We start from the raw sequence: 19,329 nt of genomic DNA, 5'->3' as shown, positions 1-19,329 counted from the left end.
ACACACACACAGACACACACACACACAGACACACACACACACAGACACACTCAGACAGACGCCCATGCACACGCCCACACACACTCAGACAGACGCCCATGCACACGCCCACACACACTCAGACAGACGCCCATGCACACGCCCACACACATATGGCACGTAGGCAGGACGCATTATAGAATACGGGTTTCCAGTGACAGACAGAACTACAGTAGACTAGCTAAGCAGCTAAGTAGAACAAACGGCCTGTTTCTGCTCTTCTTATCTATTGGGTTCGTCTAATCACTGCCAGGTCAGCGGAGCGGAGACTAATACACACCAACGAAACAGACGCGACTGTGAAGCGCACTCAACAAAGCTGCGAAGCAAACTCTTTCTATGAGTTCGGCTTCCAAACAGGTGGACGAACAGACGAATGAGTAGAGACACGCAACAGCCGACCGGCTACTAACGAAACTATATATATATATATATAAGATGGTAGCGACCGTTGCAGCAGTCTCAGTCGTCTAACAGAGCTACATAAACGCAGCCGCAGCAGCAGCAATAAAGAAAATCGATGTCATCGTTTTACGTGAGGTCGCATTCGTCACGTCAGTCGAGCAGGTCGTACATGCTTATGACAATGCTGAACCTGCGAGCGAAACAGATGTACTCTTGGTGGCTTACGTAAAATGCGTATCGGTGCCAGTCGCGACAGCGGTTAAGCTAGCAATGTAAGGGGTTTCGGCAGCCTTTTCCCCTCAGTTTTTGAGGTTATCAGTAATTTGATATAGTGATGGACGCATAAACGTATTAGCGGTTCATCTAATGACTAATGGAGGTACATTCTGTATGTGTTGCTATGACATCCATTAGTGTCGGCCTGTCTACCACCTAATAATTTGCTCATCTATTCATACCCTTATGTTCCCTATAACGTATGTAATTGCTGCATGTGCAATAGTATCAACACTGAACACTCTATTCCATAGTGAAACGACAGAAGCGGATGCAGCACTCCAGCGTTTTCGATCATCATCACTAGGGTGCTTCACCCGATAACAATGTTCGGTAAGCTTAATGGGACATCTATAGTGTCCTTAATAGTAATCTTTTCGCGCGGTTCTATACGCCAGTGACCCTTTTGGATCGCATGAAATCCACGCATTAATTGGAACACAAAAACAAGCATTTGAAGCAGTCGCATCGCAGTGTCAGCGCGCGCGCGTCATGCATCAACGAGACAATTGCAACGACTGACGTTCGTGAGCCCGTGTTAACTGAATCCTTTTAAAGCGCCGGTTTTCGCTGCTGCACTAGTCATACGAAGTAATGTAGAAGCGCAGAGTATTAGATAATACATCCTTTTTATTCGGTCCCCGTCCCATTCGTTCACCATCGTTAACAGTAATGGCAGTGTGCGATTCATGGCCTCAGCTGGCCGATGCGAAACCGAGGGCAGAAAAAGAAAAAGGGCTTCGTATCTGTGCATGTGTTGATTCTTTATCGTTGTCGTCTCATAGTGCATTCGATCGTAGTAAATACCCGTTCAGTAGTTGACATCGTTATACCGCTATTTACCAGCATGTATACGTATTGGCGTGTGCGGGGCAGACGCACGATGGAGGAAACGAAAACAAGTTCCTTTCAGTCGCTTCAGACTGTTGCCAACTGCCGCGTTGCTCCTCCCACTAGGGTACCTGACGCTGCTGAACGAAGTTAAACTGGGCGTGTTACCCCGTATTCTTTTCGGTACTCTTATCAACATTGGAGAACATCGGGGGTTTGCACAAGTTTTCCACACAGTGCTTATATACGTTGTGCCTTCGGTGCGAAATCGCCTGAAAAACTGTGTCTTTAGCAGTAAAAAGGTAAGAGGAATCCGTTGTGCGGCCTCTGAAGTGACATATCTTGTCGAATACAGGCAAATCCAAATTAGATTTGTGCACAGCTGTTGTTGACTGCTGTCATCGTTGGGCGTGACACGTTCTACACTATCACAATTCGTTAACTGCGCGCTCGAAGATTTGCTTTGGCCTCCGTTTTTACCCTGAGCATTGCTGACTTAGTCCTGCCATTGTTTCAGTGATTGCCTGCCGTTGTTACCTGTATGAAGGTGGTTTGGTGTTTGCTTCTATAAAGGTGTCAATTCAATGTGCATTAATTGTATATTAGGCGTGTGATTCTGTCCTTATTGCCTGGGAGGCCCAACCTTGTCTAGTACCTAGTCCAAATTGTAATTAGCCCGATAACCACGTTACAGAACGAGTTGGCCTCATGCGCCACTAGTGTTCAGTATTGTTCAACATCGGCTGTTAGTGCAACAGTCATAACTGTTTTTAAGTCGTTTCTATTCTATAGACCTATTATAACTAAGTGGTCAACGCAATCTGTGTGACTATTTCAGTCCTATAAGATCTTCATCTGATTGCTAACGCGATGCTAATTAGACATAAAAGGACACTATAGCAAAACATCTAACAACTACCAAGCGGTGGTTGACAATCAAGAAAAGAAGGTAGTTCGGTTTTCTTGCAGAAAACTTTACGTTGTTTTATCGGTACTTTTCTGTAAATTTATATATATTTGTATTTCTGATACTAAATATTAGAAATACCCTTCGCTGCCAGAGTGATGTACCGATGTCTATGTTACATGGACACGAGCTTCATTATAAAAAATGGACAGGAAAGACCAGGGGACATCTGCCCTTGTAAACGGGATACCTCGTGAAACTGGGTTTTCTACGAAATAAACAGTACGAGTCAACATCGAAACAAACTGTGATGAATGTGTTGGTGTGGGAACACCGACAATACGCGCATCGACATAAGTTTGCGTTCACAAAACGCCACACAGTTTCCCTATTACAAAGTAAACTGCAACGATAGAAGAATCTGTCGAGGCATTAGACCTGTCGTTTTGATGAGATGATAATGGCGAAGACGGATGCGCTATCGATAGTGCCGTGTTCTGCTAGCGCTGGGAGAAGTATCGATTTTTATCGATGCGGATCCTGGTACCCATTTAAAAGTCGAATCTGAGTAAATGTACACGATTCGCATTCCTGTGATGACGTCTTTCTTAAATTCACACTATACGAGTATTTTAACTTACATAGTATATATATATTGACTTACATATAGAACATATTTTACGTATATTATTACTACCGTTATAAATGATGATATTAGTTGGTCCAAGCTACCTTGCGAGTCTTCTTGACACAATTATTGATAATATTATCTCGAATATTATTGGAAAGCTGAGGGAAATGATGGCCCATCTGTTCGAGTAGATAGAGATGAGACCCAACTCGGCTCCATTTAGCGGGCTCTTCGCGCTCGGTCGTAATAGAAGATAATTCGCGCTCGGTCGTAATAGAAGATTATATATATATATATATAGAGACATCTTTCACCATACAGTGTGCTTTGTGCAGTGGCGCAAAGACCACTGTCTAATATAGGCGAGCAAGTCTGCCGGCTTAGGGTGTTTCAGGGGAGCCAACCTAGCGGATGATATATGACAACACCTGACGACGCATAAGCTCTAGTATTCTCGTTGAATACTAGATATGAAAGGGCCATTTTCTAACCAAGTAAGCACCTGGATTCTAGCTAAAATGGTAACTGCTTATTGCCGTATAAAGCAACCCGAGCTTGCAGTCAGCCTTCATAGAGACAGTTTTATCATGGCGCCTGGTAACAGCGCACTGCAACATCGAACACAAACGGCTTAACAAATTTTAGAAATCACGAGGATTTTCGCCGTATTCCTTCTTGTCCTACATGAACATGCCGTGTTTACATGGTGCGTTCGTAAAATATGCTTGAACTATACATTAGTACCTATATTTACCCCTCCACCCTCCTTCTGGTTTCCGCCAAGAAATAGGGTTTCGGGTCAAAAGCCCTGTGTGAATATCTTGTTTTGCTTTGACGAATGAGGTTTCGCGACGGCACAAACTTAGATTGTAGAGAGAAGGCTAAGAAAGGAATGGATAAGGGACATGTGAGAAAGGGCTGGGAACAAAGAGATGGTTAGTGAGAAAAGGGAACAAAGAGACTAGGCGAAGTCACTTCTGCTTCCAGCAACTGTGAATCAATTGAAGCTCGACAGGTAGCTGAGCTGGCCATTGGTCTTAAAACGCTAATGCTCCATCGAAGATAGAACGTAATGCCCTGTAAGTGCACCGGGTTCTACTGGAGCTACGCGGCAACCGACATCGTGAACATGAATTTGCGCGCCTACCATCCATCCGTGGCATTTTTCGAACTTTGTGGTGTGCTTTAGCCTTTCACCCTCCGCGCGATCGTATTAAGGATTCCAGATTGTAACGCTTATAATCCAACTATTATTTTTGTAATTAATTTTTTCCGATTAAAATACGAGAACTACAGCTGTGTTTCTGTTAACTCAGTTAAGACACTATTGTTAAGTTAAGACACGACAGTTTGCTATCGAAGTAGAAACTCGTCAGCAACTTACTACGCTACGGTATTTGCGATACACAAATTACTATACAACGTACACGCCGTATATGTACATAATTCCTAAATCTTCTCCTATGTGCGTATAGTATGACTACTACCCGTTTGTGGTAAGGCATCGGCTAGTAATAATCTAACGGACGGCGTATGTCTATATGACGTGCGTTTTTTTTTGATACTTTGACGTGACGTAGACGCTTGCATAAGCATGGCAAAAAAAAAGCTAGACCAAAGTTTTACACCAATGTGACCGCGGTTTTCGCTTGTGCAATGCGCTTCTGTAGCGGATTACGTGACCAACACGCTTACCAATATCGACGAGGGCCATTCAACAAGATGCGTTCTCTGAAGTCATGACAGAGCATTCGTTTAGAGTTCGTCCAAGTAGACAGTAATCGAAATGGATTTTACTGCATTAGAGAACGGGCCTCCTATAACTTTCTTGTGATTGTTCGTTCCAATTTCATTGTGTAACTTTTGGAAAGAGTGCATTTAACTCTATGAGCGACAATATTTTGTGACGATCGTCAAATTGGCCATACGAGTATTATAAATGGCTTAACCAAGCGAAACTAGGTTTAACATTAGCGCGCTTATTTTAGTGAATTTTGTTAGCAAGCTTACAATCAACTATTAAGAATGATGGGGAAAAACTAACAAAAGAATGGTAAAGTTATAAGCATAGAAACATTTTTCAAACATAGGACCATTGCTTTCTGTCGAGTCTCTAAAAGAACAACAAACACTCTTTGTACCATAGAAAGGTAAAAAGCAGATCAACAATAAAAGTTTTAAACGTATAACCAGCATTGCCCTTTGCGATTCGAGCAGCTTCCTATACTCTAATCTGTTACTTAAGGTAAAACATGATCTTTCATTTCAGATTGTGGTCGAATTGGTTAATCAGTCATCTTTATCGTTCCTGTTGGATTGCACGTGGCCGTAACAGCAATCTTTGAAGCAGACATTCAAGCGTTGCCCATTTCGCTCTAGTTCAATATTGTAGATCTCTTGCTATCGTAGCTTCGCTAAGGGTAAACATGAGTGAAGATGAGTCATTCGGATCGGATGATGATATGCTGTCGCCTGGCGGGACGAATGCGGCCCGAACAACGTTCGCCAACGAGGACGAGAAACGGGCTCACCATAACGCCCTTGAACGCAAACGGCGTGATCACATCAAACATTCGTTCAATTCGCTTAGGGACGCTGTGCCCAACTTGGATGGTGAGTGCTAGGTCAGGTCTGGTTAGACCGGATCAGATTAAACGGGATAGCTGGGGACGTGGCACCAAACAGTAAAATTTTGAAACTGAAACGTGGGCCTTATCGTTTAGGCATGTTGTACTCCGCAATGGAAGATTTGTTAGCAACAGAGCGTACGTAACTGGGGTATTGAGTTACTGATATTTAGTTTGGTGTACGGACGAGAGGTGGTCGAATTCGTTACATGAATAATAATAATAATATTAAAAGATTCTGTTTAACCCCAGCGGATTCCGGCAAAGTGAGCCGGGCGGAGATTTTGAAGCGAGCCTCGGAGTATATTAAGATGATGCGGAAACGAAATTCTGCACATCAGCAGGACATTACAGATCTGCAGCGACAGAACCGATCACTTGAACAGCAAATCAACTCATTACAAAACTGTCGTGAGAGCCCCCATCCAGGTAATAACACTTTATTAAACTATCTTTTATTTATCACTTTATTAAACTTTGAAACAACATGATCAATTTATTAGCAAGTGTAGAATTATCATTATATAAACTGTTTTATTGTCTCGTTTCAATATATATTCGAACATAAGTAGCTGATCAACCTAATATAACAGTAGAGTTGTCAAACATTCTACTACGTATATGTATATGCATAAACTACTACCTTGTTTATGATGGACCTACTCGAGTACCACAATCGGCAGCCTGTTAATCGGACAAAAACCCTTATGTTTTTGCCTCTTTTTACTTTTAGCTGCTGCGGGAGCTTTGGCCATGGCCAATTTGAATGGGACAACATCAGATGACGAAACCGATTCCGGTATGAGCGGGGACGAGGAGCAACTGCGTAAGCGTATCAAGACATGCTGAAGCTCCATAACATGACTTATTGAACGCTCTATTAACGGTTGAGGCCAATCGTCAGTACGGCCTCACAGAAATTATTTGTATATTGCCAGCGTACGAAACGGCGGAGAGCAAATATCCAAAAGTAGACGAAACAAGGAGTCCACCAGATTTATCAGAGAATATCGCCGTTACAACGACCGTCACAGTAAATCAATATCTGGAGAACATGGTGATCAGACTTGCAGTGAGCGCCTACTTCTGATGCAACAAGCCACGGTAATATTGTCTAGCATCCACAAGAACCAGGAAAGGAAGTGATCAAAGAAATTGACCTATCTGAATCGATTCGCAGGGACTTATAGCCCGTTCCTCTGATATGTCTTCAGAGCTACTTTAAACCCTTTTTTAATTCCACTTCAGGAATCGATTTCGAGCTAAAAGATTGCCATCAATGTCGTTGTAGAAACGGTGCAGCAGACGGAGTTCGGCGTGGGCTTCATAAAAATACTGTATTACGTATCAGTGTCGTTGGCAAGGAGAGAGGGCATTCGTTTGATGGGCGTAATGATGGGTACGATGATAGGTCGCCGAAAAAAAACGTGATATTGGCCGAAAAAGAGCTTTAGTGGTGTGAGTGAACAGTGCTATGTTGGTCTGCGATTATTATAATTACGATGATATTACGTATGTTGATCAAGGAGGCTCAATGGCGTACGGGATATGCATCATCTATCATTCTCCGAGGATGTAAGCCTTGGTCTTACTTATTTTCTTTAAACGAACAAACATTGTGTTGAAAAGTAATCATTCTACATTAATTAAGGTACATAATTATGATGGTAATGAAATTGTGACTTAAAGCGGCCGACTCTGATTTTCACTCAGTAAGACCAATTTCTGAACAAGTACACGAAGATGGCAAAAAATACACGGCAAGGCTGTGTTTGTTTGATAGCGCAATAATCATGTAGATATCACAATGGCACATATACAACAAAAGGGATATATTTTGCGTGCAGAAATGCCGTGTGTTTTTTGACGTCACGAATCACCGAGAAACTGCATCTGCGAAATCATTATAGGCTGTAGAGTACGTAAAGTGTTCTTGACATAGTGAACTGAAATTACTTTACTGGGACACATAGCAGAGAGAAATCACTGAAGCTCTTTCGGCCATTATCACCGCTACCGCACAAAACTGTTTTGGGCAAAAAGTGCCACGAAACTAAATAAATTAAGAGGCAAAGCCTACACCACTGGACCCAGCGAAGATACAATTCACAAATTTCATACATATTGAATAAAATTTCCCCTATCACACACTCTGACAGAGACGTGGCTGTCAACTTATGACTTCAGCCAGGAGCAGGTAAAAAAAAACTTTATAATGTAGCAAAAATTTTATTCATTTGTACGATGGTAGATCAACCAGAAGCATGACCTCCCACACACACACATACTTACAGTCAGATACACAGACCCACACATAAACGCACCCACACGGACGCAACACATCCACATCTATAGACACCCACACGCGCCCCCAAACACACATGTACACACACATGTTGAACACTGCGTAAGAAGACCCCTTTCAAGCAGAGAAGACCTGGAATACAAGGGTGGTATATCAGCCAGATAATAGCGATGGTGTTGAGACAATGAAACAGACCGAAAGCGATGACCGAAAAGCGTCCTTTGTGCAAATCTAAATGCAGTGGAAAACAATAAGAGGTGAGAGACGCTAGGTGGTCAAATGCACTCTCGTCAAGATGCTACTGCTTATGAAGTCAATTTGGCTCACCATATTGTAGCCGTCTCCGTTTGTTCATGGGCGCAGCTGAGTTGACGCAGGAACGTAAGTGATTCAATGACTCGGTGCGTGTGTCGAAAACGAGGTGAACGTGTTGAGAACGAAGGACGGATGGCGGTAAAGAGGCCATGGCGCGTGGCGGAAGCCTCTTGGTGAACCAAATGGTGAATTAGCGGTTACCGGCGTGTCGTGATGTAATGAAGAGTCGGTGCGGTCTCGTAGAGAAAACGAGAGACCGGGAAAGAACACATTTAAATGTGATTCCTTGCCTTTGCTAACCGATCCTTTGTAGCACTTCTTCGGCGCGTTGGCCACTGCAGTGGTAACAGTATGCGTGCGATGGCCTGGTAGGTATGAGAAAACATAAGCAAAATGTGGTGTCGCTTGCGATCACGATATAAAATTTCCACAAACAAAGGTATAACAATAATGACCAAGAGGCAATAGCAACAACAAGAAAGACAAGCAAGGGTGTTTGGAAAGCAACAGGCAAACATTGATGATTGCATAGGAAGAAGAGAAATTAATTTTATTATTATCATGGTAATTATTAATACTATTGATAACGACACGTACCAGGTATCATCGGCGAGCGCGGTGTATCCCGCTTTGAGGAACACTCAGTGCGCCTCCTGCGAAGCCCCAACGAGTGGGATGCGGCGAATATGATAATGATATATGATGATATGGATGACATTATATGGTACATACATATATATATATATGACGTGATGAGACAAAGCAAATGGGCCTAGGGCTCCGGTATCTCGTGTATAAATAAACATTATATAAATGAAAGAAGGAAACAATAATGAAATGAAACGATGAAAGAAGAAATAATAATAATATTAATAACGATGAAACAAAAACATATTAATAAACCGTGATGATAATAATGATAAACGTATGTCGCGACTCTGAAAAACAACAGAATGACCAAGAAGGAATAAGATGTGACTCGTAAAAAAAAAACAATTCCGGTTATTAGTGGAACATAAGCTCGATAGCTATAGGTTGTGCTATATCTGAGTGCACTAGCGTGTCTGAAGCTTTCTAAATAGAATGTTCGTGGTATAAAATCGTGGTAGATTACTGCGTGATCAAATATTTTGAAGGATCAAGATCAGTAAACAAATTGGCTAGTTAGGTAAAGCATTAGCGTTGATAGGATGGGATCCGGAAATCCCAGTAAGAAATAAACACGAAGGCTGTTCAATATACTTAGTGAAGACTAACTAACCGCGGCTTAGGTTGTTATCTAAGCCGTGGTACTAACATAGATTTGCTACGTATTAAGTTAGGAGCCCTTTGCACGCTTTTTCCATCTAGGATGCAGTGTATATTAGATAGTAGAGTCTTAATCGCGGTAAAAAGTGCGGTGCGGGTCTGAAAGAAGTTCTTCAACTCCAGGACACAAACTAGGCGACGTTATGAGTGCGATACAGCGGCCGTACTATATTATACAAGCCAATGCGGCAAATGAACTTTTTCGTTTTGTTTTGTAATAAGCACTCTTTTTTTCGACACGCTTATCTCAGTGTTCTGGCAGCTTCTGGACCATATACCTATCATTTGCGTTACTATTGTTTTTTTTTATCAATAGTTCTCCGATGTAAATCAGTAGCGGAACACTTGCCCACTATGGGTTTTTTGGAAAGTATTTGGGGAAAGTAAGTTGCTAGATATTTTTGTGCTTATTTAGAAACTAATAGAGGCATGGCGACTGGGTCTGGAATTGTTATCAAGTAACCAAACTGCGTGGTTTCGATCACTGTACCGACGGTCCATGAGCCTTTTATGTTACTCGACATAGCGGGCTGCAACTTTTGTCTCATAAATCTCATAACAAAAGATGATGTTGATTAGAACCTTACACTTCCTTATATAATCTTATATATATATCACCTTACATTCAAGTCTACTCGATAGTTAACACCGCACTCGATTTCTCCTTAAAGAGATGTCATTTTCTCGCCCGGTCCTACCCCGGGCAGCGGTAGAGATTGAACTGTATTTCGTCTGTAGCGACCGCATGCTCGAAACGGGTTTTTTGTTAACTGGAGTTTCGCAAATTGCATGTGAAATATATCTCACACACTTCCACCTGGGCTTAGAGTCGATCCACGATGGACCAATTTTTCACTGGGTTTCTGCATTCTCAGTACTTAGGTTATGGTTCCGTAACACGTTACAGTCGGGCTGCCGGTTCTTGCCGACAGCTCTTAATCCCCAAGATCTGCTTTCATGAAAAGCCTCTTCGATCGCGGCGATGCGTTCTTGTTTTTCAGCTACTGCCATCTGGTCATTCCCTTGCTGAACTCAAAACTCCAATGTTTACTTTTAAAACGTCTACACTTCATGTATTGTACTTTCAATAGAGGGCCCCTTATCTGGTGTTTTCAGCGATCTTCGGTAACTTTTCTCAACATTGTGATTTTCAAAAAGCTTTCAAGACAAGAAAACGTTTTTCCTAAAAGTGAACCGGTTTTCATTCAGAAGTGCTTAAAAATCGGAGCACTTACAAGTTGAGTCTCGTATGGTAATTTACAAAATGATCCAATTTCGAGGTCTGTCAGATTCGCTTTTAACAGCCTAATATGATATTTGAAATCAGAAATTTTATAAGAAAGATGAAGACGTTGCTTCTAAAGTTGATTCTATGCGCCTTCACTATCTACCGAATATAAAACTATCAGCGGGAAGCTAATGGTATTACTATATTCTATTTCACTATTCAATAAATTTCCAAATGGGAAAAGTTTTTGACATTATTTTTAATGTGGGCGACTGTGTAGTCTGGAGGCGTTGCGGAAAAATGAAACATTTCTTCGGAGTTTTATGTGCATATTGTCTTCTACTATTATGTTACGGATGGCTAGCCCCTTCGTATGACATTGCAATTATTATCTAATAAAACAAGCAGAAGATTTTCATGGCTTTAAAATAAGTTGACTCTGTTACGGGCAAAGAGCAATATATCCTTAACCGGTTCGACAAATAAATAATCATGATATACAACGTCAACCGATAAGGCGGCAGTAGTTATTTAACGCACATCTTGCGTGTGGATGCGCGTTGACAGATTCGACTCTTCCTATCTCTCTTCACTTGCTGACCCGAAGGATCTAATGGCAGTTGTACAGTCGTTGTCTTCAACGCTTAATTTCTAAACAAAACAACGTATATGGATTACGCACAATTTCGAATTACACAAATACAATTCTGTTGTAGTTAATTCTATATCGTTAATTATGTGCTCGTTGCTGTTCCGAAATATCGATTCGAGTAGTCTGCTCCAGATGCATCTACCTATCTTATGATAAACAAGTCTACTTAACGATGTCCTTGAATAGAATCTCCTTATCTCGTAATTAATCAAGCGTTACCCTTGTGCAGCTCGTGTCACGAATTATTCGCAAACAAGAGTCTCCAAAATACGCCCGATATTATGGCGAAAAAAGTGATTATGCGATAAAATAATTCTTTGGGCGATTTTGGCCACTGGGTTTGGCGGACGAACTCAACCCACGCTTAATATTTATAGAAAATATTCGCTAGTTTGGTAAAAACTAAAAAAAGACAAAAATATTCTTTTGCATTTGCTAAAGGCCACTCTGTGATAATAAGCAAAACAGGTTTGATAGTGATGTCGGTGCTATCTATATCGTGACTGTCAATAGAGATGCGAAAGTTCTTTTGGCTGTTACTACTCACAAATCAAGGGTAACATTTTGTACAGGTGGTAAGTACAACTGACCTAAGCTGCCATATATCAATCTAGGAACCATAGAGCAAAATCATCTTGTTGCGTAATAGCATCTGATAATAATTCACTTAGTTTTCCTTATTTGACTTTGGCCATTAAGTCGCTCTGTAACGGAACCACTTTTTCAGGTTATTCAGCTTTTTAATGTAAGTCTGCGCCTGTACAAGGCAAAGGGCTAAAAAGCGAAGCTAACCTTTATCGACGACGGCGAGAATGTCTTTCTTTTTAGACTTGTTAAGAAACGCCTTTTTTTTGCAGTTGTTACATCATAAAGTCAGAATCTGCATAATTTCTCCTTATTAATTTTGTTGTCGTACAAATGATTCAACAAAAGTAAACTTGTGACCCACGGTCGAGCGTAACCTGATGTTTTATGGTAGATGACAAATAGCAATGCGGTAGTTCATAAATGCTAAGGCTTTCGATGGTTTTGGCCACAACATGTATATTAATGTTTGTTTTCTTGCATACAGCCCACTAGTAAGTATTTATATAGTAACTATCATTCGAATGTTTCAGCCGTGCATCTCCTTTACACAAAGAGATACGAACATTTTTACGCAATAGTCAGTTATTTGGCTCGCTGCTTTCAACATAGTATGCGGTACTAAATAGGATATTAATCATTAGATGATAATTTATATTAGGCTTAGCCTATAGTCTGCTGTCCTGAATCTAGCTCTGGATATATGTCCACGTTCACAATCCTTAAATACTGAAGTTTACGGACGCCGCACATCAAGGCGGAAAAGCCGCTGAAGTTTCTCTTCGAAAAAAGGCGACGATGATACCTTGAATGAACTGAAGTGACGAAGCGCAGTGCGGTTGATGGAGCAATTTTTCTAGTTTGTTATGTAAACATTTCGCGTTCGTCGACGGTTTCAGTAAAACGTTGTGGGGATGCTTCGATGTTCGAGAACATTATCAAGTGATTCGCGTCGGTCTGCAATGTTATAGCTGCGTGCCTTTTTTTCAAATTAGATGAAAAAGTACAAGCTATAGCAGTAAGTTATTGTTAACTTTGCAAGCAACCTGCTAGTTCTCGAATGATAGCATATGGCATATGCTGTAAGTCTGATGCTTTAAACGGATGCGAATTATACCTGAATCCTTCATCTAACAAGCTAAAGCTAGTTGTTCATCTCCGCATAGGCATGCTCTTAGCTCGCTTAATTTCGAGGGCGGCGGTGTTAATTTTTAGGCCAGACACCTTGGATAGTTCGTACAGTCTGACGAAGACCGAACGTCAAAGTGCAGTGTCGTCCTTGTAGTTAGGACCGAATAAGATGGCTGCTATCATTGGCCTAAACAACTCATCTAAATTTGATGCAACTCAAGCATTCCATGTGCTTACCTTTTGTCAACGAAACTTTAGCTTCGAGTGGAAAACAGCTTTTTCATATCTAAATTTATGTGTGAGTTTCAACTTCGGTTTTGATCTATACGGTCGATGGAAAGCTTCATTTGGTATCATCGCTGATGCTTTACAATAATATTAAACAGAATCTTAAATAAATTATAAAATTTTCGAACTGAAACGCCGCAGCTTCAAACTACAATCGCATTCTGAAGCCGTCAAGTCAAATGAAACGTAGAAGGTATGTTGCGAATCGTAAAATCTGTCTGAGTTTGTGTTCCGAGGATGATACTGATATCGTTAATTCAAACAATATCCGCCATATTCTGTAATTAGGCAGAATAAATAAATAAATTATGCATTATTATTGTTATTAAAGACAGAATATTCCTTAATGCCTGTGCTTAGTTCTGTAACATAGATTTTCAGCTATTATCATTCAGTCGGAGTTTCCTCGAAAGCCGGTGATAAAGGAAACACCCATTTCACAGAACTTTCAAGCGTTACAAATTCGAACAAGAAGACGCGGTAGGGAATAGATGCATTGGCTCCAAATCTCTTAACAGGCTCCGTCAATACGATAAAGATGTTACTCTACGAACCCGTATCACCAGCAGTACCTAACGCAGCCTTCTTTTGATTGCTGTTAATTAGAGATTTTTGAGAGAAGGACAGACTTATATCAGCCATTCCCCGGCATCATAACGAAACAATATCTACGCCAGCCCCTATTACAGCCAACAATTAGTTTGTGTCTGTCGTACAGTTCGTTTAGCGTCCGTGTGAATGACTGAAAAAAAAAAGTGCTTGCATTCAATGTGTCATTGCTGCCAGGTGATTATTCATATTAAATTGAATCGTGTTGGACTGCCCCCTAGTGACAATACAAGGTCTTATTTTTGATACATAACTATTTTGACGTTGAACTGTTTCTGAAATAAGCATAGAATAGAGAACGGTGAAACAGTCACTGGCTGTGAGCGTTGTGCTGTATTGTCCACAGGAAATGAGTGTAGGCCATATGTGTTTGTCTCATTGATTGCAGTTATGACAGAATCGGGTCAGTTGCAAGAAAACGGTCAAAGCCATATTTTTAGCAGCTTCAGTGGCCGCAATTACAGAAGATGGTCACGATCCGTGACATTTTGAAAAGTCTACTGCTCTTTCACGTCCTGATAGAGAGCCCTGCGAAGGCCATCACTCCGATCGTGTTATGGCATGGTTTAGGCGATACCTGTTGCAATCCCCTAAGTCTCGGTGGCTTCGCCACGTACTTGCAAAAACAATGTAACGGAACGAAGGTAAGCGGCAGCAGCGGTACATTGTGTTTAGACAGCGGCTTATTGTTGTGATAGTTGCTAAAAAAGAACTGAACTTAGCCATCTCTATTAGGAAAATTTCCTCGTGACGATAAACTGGTACAAAATACTGAATCTTTTGTTCGACCTATTGATGTGAAGCAGCTTGATATACATTGTTAGCTATATGGCTTTCGAGACATTTCGGTTTTTTCCTGCAGAATTAAAAGTAAAGTTATCAACCATAGATTCCAACCAATAAGCTGAATGAAGCAAAATTTATTATCAGCGGAATAGAATTGTTCCATTATAACATATTTGTCCATATTAAAAATACCTACGTTGAAACACGCAATGGATGCCTCCCTATGTTATCTTTTTTGGTGGTTGATATTACTACAGATGATTCCTAAATAGGCAAGATGAGGCCCATGATTATCAGTCGATGGTTTTATATACGTACACTCCCGTGTAACCACCATAAACATATGTTTGGATTCTACCAATTAATTAGCTAGAAGCTTCATTGATGCAAGCGTCTGAAGTATTAACAGTTCGTATGTACCAATTATATTATAGGTGGTGTCCCTAAAAATTGGCTCAAACTTTCTTGAGGAAATGCGGAGCTCATACTTTATGAACAGCAATCTCCAGGTTGCTCAGGCTTGTAAGCAGATCCGACAGGACCCTGACCTGGTGGACGGTTACCACGCTATCGGTTTTAGCCAAGGTGGCCAGTTCTTAAGGGCTGTCGCACAGCGCTGCCCTGATCCACCAATGAAGATTTTGGTCTCTCTCGGTATGTCTTCATCCTCTTTTTCGTTCTCTCGGTAGGTTTTCGTTGCAGCTGTTCTGTCCAGATGAAAGACAGATGCGGCCAAGAGACTCAATATTATCAGCAGAAATATTTCTTATCTCCTCTTTACGTAAGTTGAAATTACAGCATCTTTGACAAAACTTCGCGGTGAATAAAAGTATTCAAGCTAGTCTCTCGAAGAACACGAATGTATGTACGAGAACGCCGGTGTGTTAACTGTAGCATGCCTTAAGCCCTTTTACGATTGGTAACCTGAGGGATGGTTTTTATGTCTCAAAACATAATTTGCTCAGATGAGGCTATTATTAAATTCTGATTTCTTTCTTTATTAACAAATTTATTCAATACAACATGACAGACATTTTAATCACCCTGTATATATAAGGTGTAAATCTGCGAGTGAAAAGGCTAGCAGTCGTTGGCTCAAAGCTCGTCAACGATATACACTATACGACAGCTGTGATTATATGAAGAACATTGTACGTAATAATTAAGAAGAGTTGTTAATTACTTCACCTCTTCTTTTGTTTCCTATTTTCCTATAATTCTTAGGCGGTCAACAACAGGGTGTCTTTGGTTTTCCCCGATGCCCAGGTTCATCTTTTACGCTATGCAGCTACGCTCGGCGTCTACTAGATTACGGCGCATATTGGTCCTGGGTCCAGAACGAGATTGTGCCTGCACAATACTGGCATGACCCCTTAGACGAAAAGACATACAAAGAAAAGAGCATCTTCCTTGCAGATATCAATAACGAGAAAACTATCAACGAAACCTACAAGTATTTTTCATAATATTTGGATACAGATATGGAAGACATAATGCATTTCTATTATGCCCATTTGAAGGGGAATACTGATAGAAAACTTTTGAGTTCGCACTAGTTCAGTTAATGCAATGTTTTTACTTTAAACCAATTCCACCCATCTGATATTGACAGTACCTTTTATGTGTAATGCTTTTCAAATTCAAGGGAAAATCTGATTAAACTTCAAAAACTTATCCTGGTTAAGTTTGGAGCGGACACCATCGTACAGCCGCGCGAAAGCTCCTGGTTTGGGTGCGTGCTTTTTGCATATTCTACAAATAGGTTGCAGGCAAACTCATCAACACACAGATTATCGCGACGAGTCCATGTCAAATTAATTAAACCATTAATTTCAAACTATACAATGTTCAGGAAATTTTAAGAAATTCTCTATGTCATGCGGTGTTCCTGTTTATGGAGCTCTTCATTTCGAATTCTTTAAATGCAAGTCTTTTTATTCTCATTAAATTGTGGATGGAAAAATTTCAGATTAGGAAAATCAAAGCGAAGTACTCTTTTGCTGTGATGTCTCGTCAAATTGCGTGATCACTAAAGAGAATGCTATTTATTATGATTGAATCAGCAAACCCGCCCACCTATAATTGGTTTACATTCTAAACAGGGCTACCAATAGATTAATCGCTTAACGCATTAATCTTTACCTTATTCAGGAGGCCTCAGTATATCTAGATATGTTTTTTTTATAACTAATACAATTTTGATGAGTCTCGTACAGGTGGTACAAACCTGGCCAGGACAAAGAAGTGATGGACTGGAAACAAACAGCACTCTATACTGAGGATTGGATCGGCCTTAAAACGCTTGATGAGGCTGGCAAAGTTGCGCTGCTTGATATACCCGGAGCTGATCATCTACAGTTCTCGAAAGACTGGTTTACCGAGAATATTGTCAACAGATATTTTCAATAGGTGAACCTCAGTTTATCTTCAGACCCACACAATGACACGCATTTAGTACTAAAGCTCCCGACCGTTCTTGTACACCTATTTCCATTGTGCTCGGTTGAAATAACCGATGTTTGAACAAGAATTACTATTTTCATTACCAAACAAAAATCTTCGACGGCGTGTCGCTAGTGTTCGGTGGCGCCATGATAGGTGTAAACTTACCAGAAAAAATTTTGCAAACAGTCAGTCTGATCTAGACTTAGTGCACTCTGAATAGACTTAGTGCTAAAATTGATAAAGATAAGATTTGCGCCATCTTGAATTCTACTTCAATGATTTTACTTTACTGATCTTGATTAGGGGGTGCCCATATTCGTACCTCTGTATGTATCAAGATGTGGGTATACCTCGTCAGTGGATCTACTCGATCTGGAACAGATCGAAACAGGAACAAATGAAGCTGTCATTCGTACCTTTACAGTGATGCACAGTGAATGCATTATAACCAAAAACTAATAAATGTATTTGATTAATAGACAGTAGATGCCACCGTCTTGTATGCTTATTTTTTTAATCCAACAGAGAATATCGCCAACGACAGTATCGGAAAGTCCATGACTTAAATGTGAGGTCGGAAAAACTTCGAAAATAACTCTAGCTAGCAAGGAGCTAATGGACACATGTATATGGTTTGTATATGGACAGACCTCGGAATTTTAAGTGATTAACGCAATGTGACACAGACAGATAGGTGCAGTGTGGGGCAGTCAAAGTGAGACAAGTTTTGGCAGCCTCCTTATCGCAGTGGGCATTCGTTTATTCGCTAATCTTGGTCCTAAAAGAAAGTCCTTTGTAGAACAAAATAGCAGACTCATTATGGCAACAAAAACAGTACAACGTTTTCGAAATTTACCGAATCACATTTATTACCGATGTGCCCATTTGAGATAAATTCCTACCGAAACTACAAGCTTTCTTTTTTTCCCGAAATATATAATTTACGTAATTGCCAGTAGTTTGTTGTGAAAATCCGAGGAAGACTCCGAGGACATAAACCGGAAGATACTCAATATACTTTGATTAGAAGAGTTAGAAAATTGGTAAAAAAGGCTAAAAGAACCATTCTTAATGCACCTGGTTCCTAGATAAAAAAAACTGCTAATTGACTCAACCATATAAACTACAACGTTTTATCCTTTTGGGACATTTTACGCATACTTTTATTTTTTATACTTAATAGCCTCTTCTAGTCTTTCGATTTTTAGCCTACCTTCAGTTTAATACATGATTCTATCGGGATTTTTTATATGCAACCTATTTAAGAGACATTTTAACATCTTTACTTTATTAAAACTTTATGATATTTGCAGATTCAACATCGAAATTACTAGTCTTCTAGCAGACTTCTTTATACAGTTGACAAGCTTACGATGCTTTGCTTGTTCAGAACAGATTATCAAGGTTCAGAGATAAAAGCAGCTCAATATTAATCCAACTTTCCAATCCAACGATCGGCCTCTTTGTTGGCCGACTCAAAATAGGATTCTTCAGGGTTGGTCATATGGCTTACGTTTGAACGGGCTAGCTTTAATACAGTCTTAAAGACATTTATTCTTTGATATCGATGTACATATCGATCTATTGGGTTATCCGTCTAAAAAGTTTTAGTTTTAGAATGTGTGTATGTCGCCGCAGCTTTTGTGACTCACTGAAATACTCTCATCATTAATCAGTATCTTCGAAATACGAAACCGTTAACGAGACTCTTCTTGCAAGTATATTTATAAAACGAACTAGTTTACATTTGCCAACTTTATATACATATTAGATACTATATACCTGTGTGAATATAAAGAAGAAAATAGAAGTTGTTGGAACGCTCAAAAAATCCCCGTTTTAATCACTCATGTGGCGTTTACAGCGTTATAATTATGCTGCGGGTCAAAACACTGGAAATAAATTAAAGAAAACCTTTGATAACATACATCAGTCCCAGTAAATATAAACAACCCATTTCC

The 19,329-nt window shown here is 40.3% G+C and overlaps 2 protein-coding genes across 5 annotated transcripts in view; both read left to right on the top strand.

The window, feature by feature from the left end:
• LOC111259152 (protein max) overlaps positions 1–9,577 on the top strand; it is a 15,311-nt gene extending 5,734 nt beyond the window's left edge. For both annotated transcript variants that reach the window (XM_022830901.2, XM_022830902.2), the window contains exons 2-4: positions 5,359–5,702; positions 5,969–6,145; positions 6,450–9,577. In XM_022830901.2, the coding sequence (XP_022686636.1) occupies positions 5,516–5,702; positions 5,969–6,145; positions 6,450–6,565 (480 nt within the window). In that variant the 5' untranslated portion in view covers positions 5,359–5,515 and the 3' untranslated portion in view covers positions 6,566–9,577. The remainder of the gene's footprint in view (positions 1–5,358; positions 5,703–5,968; positions 6,146–6,449) is intronic.
• A 2,140-nt stretch (positions 9,578–11,717) lies between these two features.
• On the top strand, positions 11,718–17,853 carry LOC111259151 (palmitoyl-protein thioesterase 1). 3 transcript variants are annotated; one of them, XM_022830898.2, is made up of 6 exons: positions 11,718–12,099; positions 14,526–14,781; positions 15,358–15,577; positions 16,148–16,376; positions 16,569–16,655; positions 17,140–17,853. In XM_022830898.2, the coding sequence occupies exons 2-6, from the start codon at positions 14,605–14,607 to the stop codon at positions 17,330–17,332; spliced, it is 906 nt and encodes a 301-aa protein (XP_022686633.1). In that variant the 5' UTR covers positions 11,718–12,099; positions 14,526–14,604; the 3' UTR covers positions 17,333–17,853. The 3 variants fall into 3 exon arrangements, with proteins under 3 accessions (XP_022686633.1, XP_022686635.1, XP_022686634.1); XM_022830900.2 differs by lacking the exon at positions 11,718–12,099 and adding an exon at positions 13,060–13,721; XM_022830899.2 differs by lacking the exon at positions 11,718–12,099 and adding an exon at positions 14,087–14,314.
• The last annotated feature ends 1,476 nt before the right edge of the window (positions 17,854–19,329 follow it).

This window comes from Varroa jacobsoni, unplaced genomic scaffold (genome assembly GCF_002532875.2).
Source record: "Varroa jacobsoni isolate VJ856 unplaced genomic scaffold, vjacob_1.0 scaffold_300, whole genome shotgun sequence".
NCBI classification, from domain to species: Eukaryota; Metazoa; Arthropoda; class Arachnida; order Mesostigmata; family Varroidae; genus Varroa; species Varroa jacobsoni.
Note: the sequence above shows the minus strand (reverse complement) of the source record. Positions and strands in the feature narration are given on the sequence as shown.

What these genes read in the sequence shown, in the direction of transcription:
- LOC111259151 (XM_022830898.2), top strand. Translation starts at nt 14,605, where the DNA reads ATGGTCACGATCCGTGACATTTTGAAAAGTCTACTGCTCTTTCACGTC. An exon ending in GAAGATTTTGGTCTCTCTCG is followed by an intron (nt 15,578 to 16,147) that starts GTATGTCTTCAT and finishes TATAATTCTTAG; the next exon opens with GCGGTCAACAACAGGGTGTC. An exon ending in ACTATCAACGAAACCTACAA is followed by an intron (nt 16,377 to 16,568) that starts GTATTTTTCATA and finishes TTCAAATTCAAG; the next exon opens with GGAAAATCTGATTAAACTTC.